At 42.4% G+C, this 16,926-nt stretch overlaps 1 protein-coding gene and 1 pseudogene across 1 annotated transcript; both read right to left on the bottom strand.

Annotated features, from left to right (window-relative positions):
- Positions 1-102: 102 nt before the first annotated feature.
- Positions 103-5,136, bottom strand: LOC129527945 (histone H3.Y-like; annotated as a pseudogene).
- Positions 5,137-10,735: 5,599 nt separating this feature from the next.
- LOC129527887 (histone H3.Y-like) lies at positions 10,736-11,299 on the bottom strand. The gene has a single exon (XM_055366873.2). It carries the CDS (start codon positions 11,297-11,299, stop codon positions 10,736-10,738), a length of 564 nt encoding a protein of 187 aa, XP_055222848.1.
- Between the last annotated feature and the right edge of the window lie 5,627 nt (positions 11,300-16,926).

The following is a 16,926-nucleotide window of genomic DNA, read 5'->3' as shown; positions in this document are numbered from 1 at the left end:
CAATTGATGGATTTGTGTTTCCTATGGAAGAGGGTACCAAGCAGAGCCCTAATATACATACACAGGGGAGAAGAGACCAGGGCTTTTATGGATGGTACACAGCTAGGTGACTTCAAAGAGGTGCACCAGGTAAGCCTCACTGGGCTCCTGCAGGGCTCCAATGGTAGCGCTCTGGAAGCGCAGGACCAGGATGATGGCCTAGGAGATCTTGCGCACCAGGCGCTGGAAGGGCAGCTTGAGGAGTAACAGCTGCGTGGACTTCTGGTACTTTCTGATTTCGCACATTGCCAGGCCTGTAGCGGTAAGGCTTCTTGATCCCTCCTGTAGGCAGCACCCTTTTGCTGGCGGCTTTAGTGGCCAGGGTCTTCGTGGCGCCTGCCAGGTGGTGGCTTTGCTGGCTGTTGGCTTGGTGCATGCAGTGGCCTGGGGCTGTGGTCTCTCTCCTGTCCTTGGGCTGAGCCAGGTTAACTGGAGGCAGCGCTGGTTTCAGACTGCAATGGTGGTGGGGCTGTGGACAAAAATCAGAGAGTCTGCGAGTTGAGATCCATGCAGAAGACTCTTCAGACACTTAACCCCTTCCAAGCCAGCCCCAGACTTACCAGCTCGCAGGTATGTGGGTCAGAGGTCCTGCTGCTCGGTCTCCCGGGGGTCCTGGGCTTCCTTGGTCTACACATCAGCTGTGGGGAATCTCCCTCCCCCCAGGCAGCCTGGCTCTGGCTGGACATCTGTGTAGTCTCAGCCAAGTCCAGCCTATTATAAGGGGCTCAAATGATTGCATTAGACCTATGCAGCTACCTTCCACTGCTCTCAGTGCTTGGCCAGACCCTCAACCTCATCAGGGTTGTGAAAACTCAATCAAGTCCTGGGTTCTGCATGCAGCCCTGGGAGGGCTGAACCTCTGGACTGTGCCTCATGGGAGAGATCATAGGTGAGAGTTAGCTAGAATCTAGGTGCCAAAGAGATCCCAAAAGTTTACATTTCATGATCATCATGGAAGTTACAATGAAAAAGACATTTCAATACAGTTGCACATTAGATGACTTCCGTGACTGCCGCAAAACACCAAGGGTGCCATCGTGAGGTGTCTCTCAGGTTCTCTGAGGATGAGTTGAAACCGGGAGGGATGGATGGAAAATCAAAAAGGTCACTCCTCTATTAGGGATGCTCCGGGGGACATGTTTTCTCTCCCAAAGTGATATTCGTGGAAATTTGGGGGTAGCCTTTGGGGGAAGCTGAGACTTTTTGATCAAACGGTCATATATGCCTGTCACTGAGGCATCCTGGCTCCTTTTTTTACCTTGATGCCAGGGCTGAGCCTTGTTTCCATTGCCCATTTTGGAAATGGCATGAGGCCCAGTGAAGGCCCTGAGTTCACTGAACCACTGAGCCCAGGTCACAGCTGATACCTTCATACTTCTGGCTCCATGAGAAAAAATAAAGCAAACAAAAACAAACAAACAATCAAACAATACACATACAAAAGGCCCCTATTTTGGTACACTATTAACAGGCTTCTCTGATACTTGTAGTAGAAATTTAATACCCTTGTATGCAATGCACGGACCATGCACAGAACAGGAAATCCCGTGATAATCAATACTCACAAAATAAGTTCACATTCCTGTTTTAAAAGGAGAGCTACTTTTGTAGAAAACCTTTAGGTTCACAGCAAAATCAGGCAGAAGGAGCAGATATTTCCCACATCCTCTTTCCCCACATATGCATAGCCCCCTTCACTATCAACTTTCTGCTCCAGAGTAGTATGTTGGCTACAGTCGTTCAACCTGCATGGACACATCACTCTGACTCCAAGACCATAGCTCTCCTTAGGGACTCACTTGGGTGTTGTACGTTCTATGGACTCAAGCAAAGGTGTAATTACATGTATCCACCGTTATTGTATTCTGTGGAGTAGTTTTACTTCTGTACAAATGCACTGTGTCCCATCTCTGCACTCCCCCTTGACCCTCGGTCTCTTGCAACCACTCAACTATTGATTTATTTCTTTGTATTTAAAACAGATGCATCTCATTGTATATATTTCTTATGTACAAAATGCTGTTATAAAGTATGTACACATTGTCTAATATCTAAATTAGGTAACTGACAGCCATTACCTGACATATGTACTATTGTGGTGAGAATATTTCACATCCACGCTAATAGCATTTCTCAAGAATATGATCTATTGTTAAACTATAGTCACCATGTTGTAATATAGTCCTTGAGCTTATTCTCCCTATATAACTGAAATGTTGTGTATTTCGACAAACGTCTTCTCAATCCTTCACCCACAGCCACCCAGCCCCTGACAACCAGAAGTCTTCTTTTTGACATCTATTAGATTAACTTTGTGAGATTCCACATATCATTGAGATGACGTGGTATTTGTCTTCCTACACCTGGCTTATTTCACGTAGCATGATGTTCTCCAGGTGCACCCATGTGTCACAAATGACAAGATGTCTTTCTTTAAGACTGCATAGTATTCCATTGTGCATGTATATCAGATTTACCCCATCCTGTCATCCAGTTTTGGACATTTAGGTGAATTCCATATCTTAGCTATTGTGAATTAACATGAGAGTGCAGATATCTCTTCAATACTGATTTCATTTCCTTTTGGTATATACCTGGCAGTGTGGGATTGCTGGATCATATGGTAGCTCTATTCTTTCCGTTTTTGGAGGAACATCCATCCTGCTTTCTATAATGGCTGCCCTAATTTACGTTCCCATGAATAGTGCAAGGGTTCCCTTTCCTCCGCATCCTCATTAACAAGTGTTGTCTTTTGACTTTTTGATCATAGACATCCTAATGAGTGTGAGGTGGTATCTTCTTTCAGTTTTAACTTGCATTTCTCTGATGATTAGTGATGTTGAGCATATATATGTATATACATACCTGTTGGCCACTGTATGTCTTCTTTTCAGAAAGGTATGTCATTTAGGTCCTTTGCCCGGTTTTAAATTGTGTTGTTTCTTGCTATTGAGTCATTTGAGTTCCTAGAGTATTTTGGACAATAATTAATCCCTTATATGATGTAGGGTTTGCAAATATTTTCTCTCATTTTGATTTTGTCTCTTCATGATGTTTATTGTCTTGTTGGCTTTGCAGAATTTTTTTTTAAGTTGGATGCAATCCATCTGTCTATTCACCCTTTTGTTGTCTGTGCTTTTGGGTCATATTCTAAAAGTTTTTGGCTTAACCAGAGTCAATGAGGATGTCCCCTGTTTTCTTCTAGTTGGTTTATACTTTCTAGTTTTTAATTTATTTGGATTTATTCTTGTGTACAGTAAGATATAGGGGTCCAATTTCATTTTTCTTCATGTGGCTACCAGGTTTTCCTATCACCATTGATGGAACAAACTGTGGTTTTGTGGTGGTGGGTTGTTGGCACGCTTTTAAACTATCATTTAGCTGTATATGGATGGACTGATTTCTAGACTCTCTGCTCTGATCCAGTGGCTTAGGTGTCTCTTTTTATGCCAGTGTTATGAAATTTTGGTTCCTACAGCTTGATAGCATACTTCGAAGACAGAAAACCATGAAATCTTTTTATTTTCTCTTTGTATTTGCCTCTGACATCACCACTCAGAGAGATTTCCAAGGAGATATTGATTCTTTGCTTTTTCAGTTTTTTTTTTTATGATTGTGAAGATAGAGTGATGACATGGAATTTCCTTAGGAGTCGCCCCAAAAAGTAGAACTCCATTTTATTTTTGATATATATTTATTACTGTTTATCTTATATACATGGTATTTGGCAATTACATGTCAGTATAATTACAAATAGGCTTCAATTACACAAAATATTTAATGTTCAAATCCTACAGTGAGAGGACATTATATTTTAATACAATAATCTGCAAAATAAACTAAAAATAAAACATCACATAGTATAATAATATAGTTATTATATGCATTTCTGTTTTAGACAAGCATGAAACACACATCAATATGTTATTTCAGCCATTAATATAGGTTACACTGGGACCAGCTCTTTGGAGGCAAATGTGTGGAAATGAATGAAGAGATTAGACAGGGTCTCTGGGGTTTGTGTTTCTCTGTATAGTTTTTCATGCAGCTCCTACAGTGTTCTACCCTCCTAACATCACGAAAGATCACTCCATGACATAAAACAATCTTGGTCTGAATGTGAAAAAACCCATTTTAGAGGAAAAACTAATTTTTAATTTCATTTTTATTTTTGCAAGCTGAAAAACAGTTGGTTGATTTCCCAGGAAAAGTTATGGAAAAGTATTAAATGTTTACAAGGTAACTCTTCCAGTGCTCTTAGAAAGCCCGGGACCTTCTGGATAGAGTATTGTCAGGGAAGACTTACTGTTTGTTTTATCTCTTTAAAATCACATTGGAGCAAAAACATCCAAAGTCATAGCAACTTCAGGATTCAGTGTGAATCCACCATAGTCTCTTAAAAGGATGTCTTTTTTCTCTGTCTGAAAACAGCTCCCCGTCCACAGGATGCCCAAGGCCCATGCCCCTTTCTTCCTCCAACTAGGAAGACCCAGAAAAGCACCCACTCATGCATGGACCTCAGAGAACCAAATATAATGACAATGATTGTTAGTTTTTTGAGACAGAGTCTTACTCTGTTGGCCAGGTGGAAGGGCAGTGATGTCAATTTGGCTCCCTTTAACTTCCACCTCCAGAGCTCAATCAGTCCTTCTACCTCAGCCTCCAAGTAGGTGAAAGCACAGGCACCAGCAACCACACCCAACTAATTTTTTTTTTTGAAGGGAGGTTTTGCCAAGATTCCTGGCCTAGACAGGAACTCCTGAGCTCAACTGATCTGCTGCCCTTGGCCACCCAAAGTGCTGGTTTTACAGAGATGAGCCATTGTGCCTGGTCTGAGATATAAATATGATTGAAAGGGATTATGAAACCGGCTGCTGCCTTCATCTGGGTGAGACCAATATCTTCCCAGAGGAAGATGATTTTTTTAGTTTATTTTTGTACTGGATGTTGGGGAAGCGGCACCTGGGCTGTCCTGTATGTAAGGCCTTTTTCCAGTGCCTGGGGTGTAACAGGGGCATTTTCCCACATCTCACACATGTCCGGAGCTTCTCCTACCACCTCCCCGACAAAGATCTGTGTCATTACAGCCATGTCCATGGCAGTAACCTGGTTCTAGGACACTGACCTGCACCTGACGGAATGCATCAGACTTCTACAGGGTGCCTCTATCCCTTTCCCACCACAAACACAACCACACTGGTTATTCTGCCAACCCTAATGTGAAGTGACTTGTGGATACAGAGTCTATTCATACAGAGTCTATTCATATTGTAGAAAGTACAGATCAATGTATGTTCATAGCAAACTAGGAGGAACAGCCCAGGCGACAGGGAACATTGCAAACATGGAACTGCATATGGAGAAAGCCAAAGTGTGGATCTCATCTACTGTTTGATCAATCACAGGAGACATTATCGGTTTGACACCAATACGTTGATTAGGTTTTGAATAAAATTAAGGAACCAGTTTTTTCACAATTGTTCAATAAAATTAAGGAACCAGTTTTTTCACAATTGTTCTTGATTTGAACTAGTGACACATGTTCACTCAGACATTTCCACTTGACATGAATGCATTAACTCCTCAATGTAGATCGAAAATTTAAAATTAAAAGAAAATAGAAAAACAGTCACTAACTGTGATTTCTTCCTCGGTTTTTGCTCTCAATCATATGCGTAGCTACTTTTAGACCCCGTGCGGGAAATGATACCGATACTGAACCCAACTTCTAACATCACATCTATCATTAACAGAGAGAAGAGGAAAAACAAAACAGAACGCAAAGGAAACCATTTACAATGCAAGATTTCCCAGGAGGGCTCTTCAGCATCCTCTCCACGGAGGCTGTGGGCCAGCTGCACGTCTCTTGGCATAATTGGGACGCTCCTGGCATGGATGACACACAGGTTGGTGTCTTCAAATAGGCGCACCAGGTAGGCCTCATTGGTTCCCTGAAAGCACCAACAGCCTCGCGTTGGAAGCCCAGGTCCTGGCTGATGGCCCGGGGGATCTCGCGCACCAGGCGCTGGAAGGTTAGCTTGTGCTGGAGCAGCTGAGTGGACTCCTGGTACTTTCTGATTTCACGCAGCGCCATGGGGCCAGGTCTGCCGCTGTGAGACTTCTTGATCCCTCCTGTAGAGGGCGCCCTTTTGCCGACGGCTTTTGTGGTCCGGGGCTTCCTGGGAGCCTGCCAGTTGGTGGCGCTGCCAGCGGTCTGTTTGATGGGCCCCATGGGGGCGGGCAGTGGCCTCTCCCCTCTCCTTGGGCTGAGCCTGGCCCACTGCAGGCGGCGCTGGAGTCAGAGAGCAAGGGCAGTGTGGCTGTGGACAGGATTCAGAGAGCCCGTGAGTTGAAATCCATGTACAAGATGCTCCCACACACTGAGCCCCTTCCAACCCACCCCAGACTTACCAGCAGGAGAAGATGCAAACCGAAATGGTCACTCCTCTACCAGGGATGCTCTGGGAGCATTTTTCTCTCCCAAAGTGACATTCATGGAAATCTGCGTGTAGCCTTCGGGGGAAGCTGAGGTTTTTGATCTAATGGTCATATGTGCCTGTCACTGAAGCCCCCCCGGGTGTTTTTTACCTTGATGGAGGGGGTGAGCCTTCTTTCCATTGCCTGCTTTGGAAATGCCATGAAGCCCCGTGAAGCCAGCCCTGAGTTCACTGAGTTGCTGAACCGAGGACTCAGCAGCTACCTTCATACTATTGGCTTCATGAGTAAAAGGAAAGCAGAGTAAAGAAAACAAACAAACAAATAAACAACACACCAACCAAAGGCCCTTATTTCAATACACGGTGCACAGGCTTCTCTGACAACTTATAGTATAAATTTAATGCCCATGCATGCAATGCATATACCACACACAGAACAGGAATTTCCAGGATAATCAATACTCACAAAATAAGTTCACATTTCTCTTTTAAAAATAGAGATCATTTTGTAAAAAACCTTTAGGTTCATCCCAAAATTGGGTAGAAGGAACATAGGTCCCCAACATCCTCTCACCACACATATGCATAGCCCCCTTCACTATGAACTTTCTGCCCCAGAGTGGTACGTTGTCTACAACCTTTCAACCTACATGGACACATCACTGTGACTCCAACTCCATCGCTCTCCTTAGGATTCACTTGGGTGTTGTATGTTCCATGGATTCAAGCAAAGGCATAATTACATGTATCCACCATTATTGTATTCTGTGGACTAGTTTCACTTCCATGCAATTGTACTCTGTCCAGTCTCTGCACTTCTGCTTCACTCTCGGTCCCTTGCAACCACTCAACTATTGACTTGTGTATTCATATTTAAAGTGTGGACACATCTCGTTGTATATATTTCTTATGTGCAAAATGCTGTTTTAAAGTATGTACACATTGTCTAATGTCTAAATCTAGGTAATTGACATTCATTACCTCACATATATATTACTGTGGTGAGAACACTGCACATCCATGTTAATAGCATTTTTCAAAAATACGATCTGTTGTTAACTATAGTCATCATGTTATACAATAATCCTTGAACTTATTCCCCCTATGTAACTGAAATGTTGTGTATTTTGACCAATGTCTTCTCAAATTCCCCACCCCCTGCCACCACAGCCCCAAACAACCACCTTTCTTCTCTTTTACATCCATCAGACTACCTTTGTGATGTTCTACATAGCATTGAGATTATGTGGTATTTGTGTTCCTACCTATGCCTGACTTATTTCACTTAGCATGATGTTCTCCAGGTGTACCCATGTGTCACAAATGACAAGATTTCCTTCTTCTTTAAGGCGGTATAGTATTCCCTTGTGTATATATGTCAGATTTTCCTCCTCCTGTTATCTGCTTTTGGACATTTAGGTGGATTCCCTATCTTAGGTCTTGTAAGTAGTGCTGCAATCAATGTGGGAGTGCAGATATCTCTTCAATAGACTGATTTCCTTTTGATGTACACCTCCCAGTGTGGGCTTGCTGGATCATATGGTAGCTGTATTTATTTAGTTTGTGGAGGAAGGTCCATACTGTTTTCTATAATGGCTGCCCTAATTTACATTCCCAGGAAGAATGCAAGGGCTCCCTTTCCTCCACATCCTCATCAACAAGTGTTGTCCTTTGATGTTTTGATCATAGCCATTCTAATGAACATAAGGTGTTATCTTCTTTCAGTTTTTATTTCCATTTCTCTGGAGATTAGCGATGTTGAGTATATATATATATACTAGTAACAGCAGGTATATATGGATATATACCCGGTGGCCACTTTCATGGCTTCTCTTCAGAAGTGTCTATTATTGAGTTCCTTTGCCCAGTTTTTAAATTGTATTGTTTCTTGGTTTCGAGTCCTTGGAGTTCCTAGTATATTTTGGAAAGTAAATAGTTAATTCCTTATTGGATGTGGGGTTTGCAAATATTTTCTTTCTTTATGATTCTGTGTATTCATGGTGTTGATTGTTTTGTCAGCTCTGCAGATTTTTTGTTTTTTTCATTTGGATGCAATCCATTTATGTATTTTCCCTCTTGCTGTCTCTGCTTTTGGGACATATTCCAAAAATCATTGGGTTAACCATTGTCAATGAGGACATCCCCTGTTTTCTTCTAGTAGGTTATACATTTGTTACCGTTTATCTTATATTCAGGGTATTGGATCAGTTACATGTCAGTATAATTACAAACAATGTTCAATTACACAAAATATTTAATGGTCAAATCCTACACTGAGAAGGAATTTTATTTCTAATTTTTGTGTTCTTATGGTATAATTTGGAAAATCAAGTAACAATTGAACATTATCTACCATGAATATGTATTGTCATCATATGTATTTCTGTTTTAGAGAAGCACTAAACAGAAATAAACATGTTATTTCAGCCATAAACCTAGTTTACACTGGAGCAATTCCTTGGAGGTGAAGGCGTGGAAAGGAGTGCCCAGATGAGACGGGGTATCTGGGGTCTGTGCTTCTCTTAGTTTTCCATGTGGCTCCCAGAGTGTGTTACCATTCTGACATCATCAAACATCACTCCCCGACATGAAACAGTCTAGGTAGGAAAGTGAAAAGAGTCATTTTAGAGAAGAATACTTTTTTAATTTCATTTTTATTTTTACAAGCTGGGAAAGAGGTGCTTGATTCCCCAGGAAAAGTTATGGAAAAGTACTAAATGTTTCCAAGGGCAGCTACTCCAGCACTCTTAGAAAGCCCAGCACCTTCAGATTAGAGTATTGTAAGGGAAGACTTTGTTGTGTCTCCTTAAAATCACATATGAGCAAAAATCGTGAGTTATATCCACTTCAGGATTCGGTATGAATCCACCATAGTCCCTTAAAAGGGTTTCTTTCTTCTCTCTGAAAGCAGCTCCCCTTCCAAAGGATGCCCAAGGCCCATGTACCTTTGTTCTTCCAACTAGGAAGCCCTAGAACAATGCCTGCTCATACATGGACCTCAGAGACCCAAACATGGTGATAATGATTGTTATTTTCTTGAGCCAGGGTCTCACTCTGTCAGCCAGGTAGGAGGGCAGTGGTTCCATCACAGCTCACTGTAATCTCCACCTCTGGAGCTCAAGAGATCCTCCTACCTCAGCCTCTGGAGTAGCTGAAACAGCAGGCACCAACCACCACATCTAGCTTTTTTTTTTTTTTTTTTTTTTTTTTTTTTTTCATTTTAATTGTGGAGGGGAAGTTTTGTCATGTTGCCCAGGCTGGTCTGGAACTCCTGAGTTCAAGTGATCCACCAACCCCGGTCTCCCAAAATGCTCTCTGATCATAGAAATAAGCCATTGTGCCCCATCTGAGATACAAATATGATTGGATGACATTATTAATCAGGCTTCTGCCTTCATCTGGGTGAGACTAATGTAAGATGTAAGAAAGATGTTAAGTCATGGATAAGTCCAGGATGGGCTGAGATACTGAAGCTCCAGCCTACAGAGGGCTCTGTCGTAGAAAGACTGGAACCAGTACTTTCTCCTCTAAGATCAGGCCTTTCTTTCTAGGCTGCAGCCCAGAGGAAGATGACTTTGCTTTGTAGTAGGTGTTTGGGAAGTGGCCACTGGGCTGTCCCCTGAGAAAGGTCTCCCTCCAATGCTTGGGCTGCAGTGGGGCATGTCTCCCCACATCTCAAACATAAGCAGGGCCTCTCCTACCACTTCGCTAACCAGACCTGTATCATTCCAGCCATAGCCACGGCTGTGACCACATTCTAGGACGCTCAGCTGCTGCTGATGGACTGCATCGGACTTCTAACGGGTGCCTCTCTCCCTTTCCCACCCACAAACAGACCCACACTGGTTTTTGCCTCCCATAATGTGAAATGACTTGTGTATAGAGACTCTATTCACACTTTAGAAAGTAGGGTGTAATGTATGTTCATAGCAAATACACACACAGGAACAGCCCAGGAGACGGGGAACATTGAGATCACGGAGCTGCATATAGGAAAAGTCAAAGTGTGGATCGCATCTGCTGTTTGATGGAGGAGACATTATCTATTTGCCACCAATAAGAAATTTATTTGGTTTTCAATAAGATTAATGAACAAATTTTTTCACAATTTTTCTTGATTTGAACTGTTGAAAGGCGTTCAGTGAGAAATTTCCGGTTGACATGAATGCATTAGACTCTCAAGGTAGATGGAAAGTTTACAAACAAAAGAAAACAGAAACAGGCATACCCGTTATATCTGCCTGTGTTGTTACTCCTAATCATGTGCAGGGCTGCTTTTGGACCCCGTGAAGGACATAAAAGCAAAAGTGAACTGCTAATATCAGAACTATGATTAACACAGAGAAATTGAAAAACACAACCAAACGGAAACAAAGCCGTCTAGAGCGCAGCGTTTCCCAGGAGCGTGGGCTCCTCAGCACCCTCTCCGCGGAGGTGGCGGGACAGCTGCATGTCTCTGGGCATAATTGTGACATGCCAGGGATGGATAACACATGGGTTGTTGTCTTTAAATAGGGGGACCAGGTAGGCCTCGCTGTTCTCCTGAAGTCGCCAGTGGCTGCACATTGGAAGCGCAGGTCTGGGTTGATGGCCTGGGTGATCTCACACATTAGGAATTGGAAGGTCAGCTTGTGCAGAAGCAGCTGCGTGGACTTATGGTACTTCATGATTTTGTGCAGTGCCAGGGTGCCAAGCCTGTGGCGGTGAGGCTTCTTGATCCCTCCTGTAGCCAGGACCCTCTTGCCAGCAGCTTTGGTGGCCAACGGCTTCCTGGGGGCCTGCCAGGTGGTGGCTTTGAGGTCAGTCTGCTTAATGCGAGCCATGGTGTAGGGCTGTGGCCTTTCCCTTGTCACTGGGCTGAGCCTGGTGAACTGGAAGCAGTGCTGGTACCAGACAGCAATGGTGGTGAGGCTGTGGGCAGGATTCAGAGAGTCTGTGTGTTGGGATCTATGCAGAAGATGCTCCCATACACTTAGCCCCTTCCAACCCAGCCCCATACTTACCAGCTCACTGATCAGTGGGTCTGAGGTCCCTGTATTCAGTCTCCTTGAGTAGCCTTGGGATTCCCAGGTCTACACACAACAGTGGGGAATCTTTCTCCCAGGCAGTCTTGCTCTAGCTGGAGATCTCTGTGATCTCAGCCAAATTCAGTCATTTATAGGAGGCTTGGATGATTGGATTAGACCCACCCAGCTACCTTCCACTGCGTTCTGTGCTGCAGTAGATGCTTAACCTAATCAGGGCTGTGAAAGCCCATTAAGTCCCTGCATTCTTCCTCACCCAAGAGAGGTACAGACCTCTGGATTGTGCATTTTGGGAGGGATGGTAAATGAGATCTGTCACTTAACGTTTTGGGTGCTGACTGGATTCTGAAAGTTTACATTTTATTTACATCAAGGAAATAGTTACTTAAAGTTGCATGTTAGGCCAGGCATGGTGGCTCACGCCTGCAGTCCCAGCACTTTGGGAGGCCGAGGTGGATGGATCATGAGGTCAACAGATTGAGACCATCCTGGCTTAACTCGGTGAAACCCCGTCTCTACTAAAAATACAAAAATTGACCAGGTGTGGTGGCTGCACCTGTAATCACAGCTACTCGGAGGTTGAGGCAGGAGAATTGCTTGAACCTGGGGGGCGGAAGTTGCAGTGAGCCCAGATCACGCCACTGCACTCCAGCCTGGGTGACAAAGTGAGACTCCATCTCAAAAGAAAAACAAAAACACGCTGCACGTTAGACAACCTACATGTCTGTGGAAAAACACTAAGGCTTGAGATCATGAGGTCTTCATCAGATCCCATGAGGATGAAGTGAACTGGGAAGGGGAATATGGAAACCTGAAATGGCCACTCCTCTATGAGGGATTCTCCTGGGGCATTTTTCTCTTCAAAGGTGATGCTCCTGCAAATCTGCTGGTAGCCTCCTGGGGAAGGCAAAGCTGTTGTGAGAAAACAGTGACATGTGACTGTCACTGATGCCCCCTTTGGCTTCTTTCCCACTTTGAATGTGGATTTGATGCCTGAACAGAGCTATCCTGTTGTTGCCCAGGATGAAAACACCATGAGGTCCTGAGAAGTCAGCCCCGACCTCTCTGAATTGCTGAACCTAGGTCACAGCTTAGCTAAGTGAATGTTGAAAACATTTCATTATTTGAATAGCTTTAGCAGTACCAAATTGTTTTGGGCACCAGAGATGAATTGTACGGTGGTGAAGTCTATTTCAATTTACTCTTAATGAACTTTTGTGATACCTGTAATATAAATTATTGTTCAATTCAATGCAGATTTCATGCACAGAATGATAAATTTCATGATATCAATATTACAAAATACATTCCTGTTAGCATTTTTTAAATTAGAGCTTAGTATTATTATTTCCTAGTTGTGTAGTTTTTTTAAAAAAATTATGTCTCATTAGCTTGTAAAAACCACTCATAAGTGGTTTTTGTTCCATATGTGAATTGTATGGTGTTGAAGTCAAGAATTTTAGTGTGCTGATCATGTGACTACTACACCTACACTGCACCCAGTAGGCAGTTTTTCATCCCCCCGTCACCCTGCCACTTCTGAGTCTCTAATGTCTGTGTTACCACTCTGTATGCCTTTCCTACCGACAGCTTAGCTCCCACTTCTAAGTGAGAATGTGCACCATTTGGCTGTAGATTCCTGAATGACTCCACTGAGAATAATGGCCTGTAGTTTCATCCAAGTTGCTGTAAAAGACATGATTTCATTGCTTATGGCTGAGTAGTAGTCCATGGCATATATGAACCCCATTTAGCTTTACTCACTCATCAGCTGGTGGGCACTTAGGTTTATTTTATATCTTTGCAATTGTGAATTGTGCTAGGATAAATGTATGTGTGCTGGTCTGTTAGGTACAGTGAGTTTTTTTCTTTTGTGTGTCTACCCACTACTTGGATTACTGGATCAAATGGGGGATGTACTTTGAGATATCTTCATGCTGTTTCCCACAGAGATTACACTAATTTGCATTCCCACAGCAGTGCCTAAGCATTCCCTCTCACCACATCCACCCCAGCATCTATCGTTTTTGACTATTGAATAAGGGTCATTCTGGTGGGGTAAGGTGATACCGCGCTGTGGTTTTACTTTGCATTTCTCTGATGATTAGTGATGCAGGGCATCTTTTCCTCTGTTTTTTTTTTTTTTTTTTTTTTTTGGAATTGTTGTATCTTCTTCTGAGAAATTTCTATGCACATCACTTGCCCACTTTATAGTGGGATTATATTTGTTTTTTCTTGTTTATTTGTTAGAATTGCTTGTAGATTCTGGATCTGTTAGTCCTTTGTCAGATGCATAGTTTGCAGATGGTTTGTCCCATGCCATAGGTGGTTTGTTTACTAAGAGGATTATTTCTTTTGTTGTCCAAAAGCATTTTCTACTCAATAAGAAATTTGATGATAATAAAATGAAAAACTCATGGTATCTGAATATGTAAGGCACTGTCAATTATGTATCCACATTCAGTATTTGTGTAATAATTAAAGAAGTAACAATACAAGAAACCATCCTGGAACTATACTGGATAGACTTAGAGCCTCTAACACATTGCTTGGTTTTCTGACAGACCAAAACCATTAAGAAATTCCCAGCCTGGCTAATGTAAACAAAAATTCAGAGTAATACTTGAAGATATCAGATTTTTAAATTTCTAGAGTGGAAGAATTCAACTTCACAAATACAGCATTTCCTCCAGGATTCAGAGCATGTACAAAAGTGTTCAATAAATATTTGTTGAAAAATAGCTTTTTGAGTCTGTTGCCTACAAAGGGGATGTCAGGGATCAAGAAAACAGCCATCTAATTAGTATGTTTCTTATTTTTAAGTTAACAATTAGAGCCACATAATGGTTTTGGGGTGTAACAGTTTTACCACTTTCCTCTGCCTGCACCTTTATGGGTGCATCCGGAAAGGCTCTGCTTGTTATGAATGCCTTTGTATACATTCTGCAAAATAATAATGGTGGTTCTGACATCATTAAAAAATTTTAATTGGGCATAGACAGAAATGGAAGAAATGCTGAAGAAAATTAGAAGGGATTTCAGAGCAAGAATTATAGTAATGGCATAAAGAATGATAAGTATTTTCATGGGAAAAACTTTAAATGCTTTTATCCTTTTAAAAGCAATTCAAATATGTTCCTAACATTGATGCTTAGAAAGCAGCTAAGTGTGTTGTAGGGTACAAAGTGTCTGTAAATTTTCTCTGGAGCATTATAAAATGTGACCTGGATCTGGCCCATAGGTTTCTGTGGAAGTCTATCTAATGCAATCAGAAGAGAGTGGATGGCTGAAGTTACTATCATCTGTGAGGTTTATGTTTTGGAAGAGTTAATCTAGGAGGCTCTTCTTATTTTTTTCCACTTGCATCTTATCAGTAAGAGCTTTTTTTCAAAAAAAATGTGATAGGTTCTTGCTCTATCACCTAGGCTGGAGTGCAGTAGCAAGATCTCTGCTCACGGCAACCTATGCCTCCTGGGCTCAAGGGATCCTCCCACCTCAGCCTCCCAAGTAGCTGGCACCACTGGCATGCACACCGTGCCTGGCTAATTTATGTATTTTTTATAGAGAAGAGGTTCTGCTCTGTTGTCCAGGCTGATCTCGGACTCCTGGGCTCAAGTGATCTGCCTGCCTCAACCTCCCAAAGTGCTGGGATTACAGGCATGAGCCACCATGCCCGGCCAGGAAAACATTTTTGAATAGCCCACATATGTATCTGGTTATTTATAAGCTTTATTTATGGGCTATAGTCATTTTGTATATAAACATTAGTTAATTTAATTCTTTTCCTTAGATAAACTAAACATAAATCAACATTAAATTTTGTTCTTTGTGCCTCAATTATCTTGCATAGTTTGGGGGCATGTGGCCTTCTAATCTTTTCATTTAAAAAGTCATTAATTTAGATCTCTCTCTAGGGTGTTTATCTCTCTAGATAGAGACCTACTAGAGTTTAAGAGAAAAATGAGGAGTATATAAAGCTTAGATAAATTCAGTGTAGTTTTAGAGTACAGTGAGAGATAACTGTATATGGTAATTAATTTTTATGAGAAGTTTATGTATCTGTGTTTGTTTTATTTCAGGGGTTAATTTTCAAGTTTTGGATGGTTCTCCCTCTTTGAGTTGCCATTTGTTTCTGCTTATAACCTACCTATCATGACTTCAGTACCAGTAAATATTGGAAACGAAAGGCCCTATGTGACTTACAAAGGTTCCGATGTAAATATGTTTTCTTGGTAAAGATGGGTTTCACCATGTTGTCCAGGCTGGTCATGAACTCCAGACCTCAGGAGATCCACCCAACTCCGCCTCCCAAAATGCTGAGATTACAGGCATGAGCCACCGTGCCTGGCCAGTAATTTCATATCTTCTACCAACTATTTCTGAATAAACAAAGGCTCTTTAAAAGTCAGATATTTGAGTGTCTGCTTTATCTTCTGAAGTAGTTTTTATGCCATTTATCAACATAATTTTCCCTAAATGTGATGTATATCTTTGTGCATGACATAATTGTATGTCTCTTTGGTGCTTCTCTGTGACCTATGTATACATACACAAGTAATATATAAAATTGAAGTCTGGGCGCAGTGGCTCATGCCTGTAATCCCTGCACTTTGAGAAATCAAGCTGGGGCAGATCACGTGAAGTCAGCAGTTCAAGATCAGACTGGCCGGAATGGTGAAACCTCAACTCTACTTGAAAAAATACAAAAACTAGCCCGGCTTGGTGGTGCGCAAATTTAGTCCTAGCTACTATGGAGGATGAAGCAGGAGAATTGTTTCGGCCAGGAGGCAGAGGCTGCAGTGAGCTGAGATCAGGCCACTGTAATCCAGCCTGGGGGACACAGCGAGACTCTGTCTCAAAAATAAATAAATAAATACATAAAATAAAATAAAATTGAAATCATATTTTAATATTCCCCTCACCCAGCCCAGTTTATTTTCAGAGGGCCTGATAAATCACTTGTTTCCCTATGAGATAGGGATTTTTTTCTCAGATATTTAAATTTTTTTCTGAGACATTTAAATTTTCTCATGCGCAACTTCGTAAAATGTCTCATTTTTACTGTAAATAGTTTCTTGTTTCTTTATTGTTGTGAGGAATCATTCGATTCTGTGAAGAAGACTGAATTCTGAAATGCCCCCTGCATTTTCCCGCCCCTCAGACACTCGCCCCGTGTCTGCCCCTCCCTTGGGTGTGGGCGGAAGCAGGAATTGATGTGCCCGCCCAACTTCCTGATTAGATTAGGGATATCCTGAACCAACGGCTGCTAAGGGCTGGGTCTAATCCAATCATCTGAGCCCTTCACAAGGGAGGACTGAACCCCCCTGTGATTACGCTCCCCTGTGGGAGATTCCCCAGCACTGGCTGTGCACACCCAGGGAGCCTCACAGCCCGGACCTGGCAGGAGCCGAGAGCATCCTCACGGC

This window comes from Gorilla gorilla, chromosome 19 (genome assembly GCF_029281585.2).
Source record: "Gorilla gorilla gorilla isolate KB3781 chromosome 19, NHGRI_mGorGor1-v2.1_pri, whole genome shotgun sequence".
In the NCBI taxonomy this organism is placed as follows: domain Eukaryota; kingdom Metazoa; phylum Chordata; class Mammalia; order Primates; family Hominidae; genus Gorilla; species Gorilla gorilla.
Note: the sequence above shows the minus strand (reverse complement) of the source record. Positions and strands in the feature narration are given on the sequence as shown.

Excerpts from the sequence above, each read along its gene's own strand:
- LOC129527887 (XM_055366873.2), bottom strand. The coding sequence starts at position 11,299 with ATGGCTCGCATTAAGCAGACTGACCTCAAAGCCACCACCTGGCAGGCC.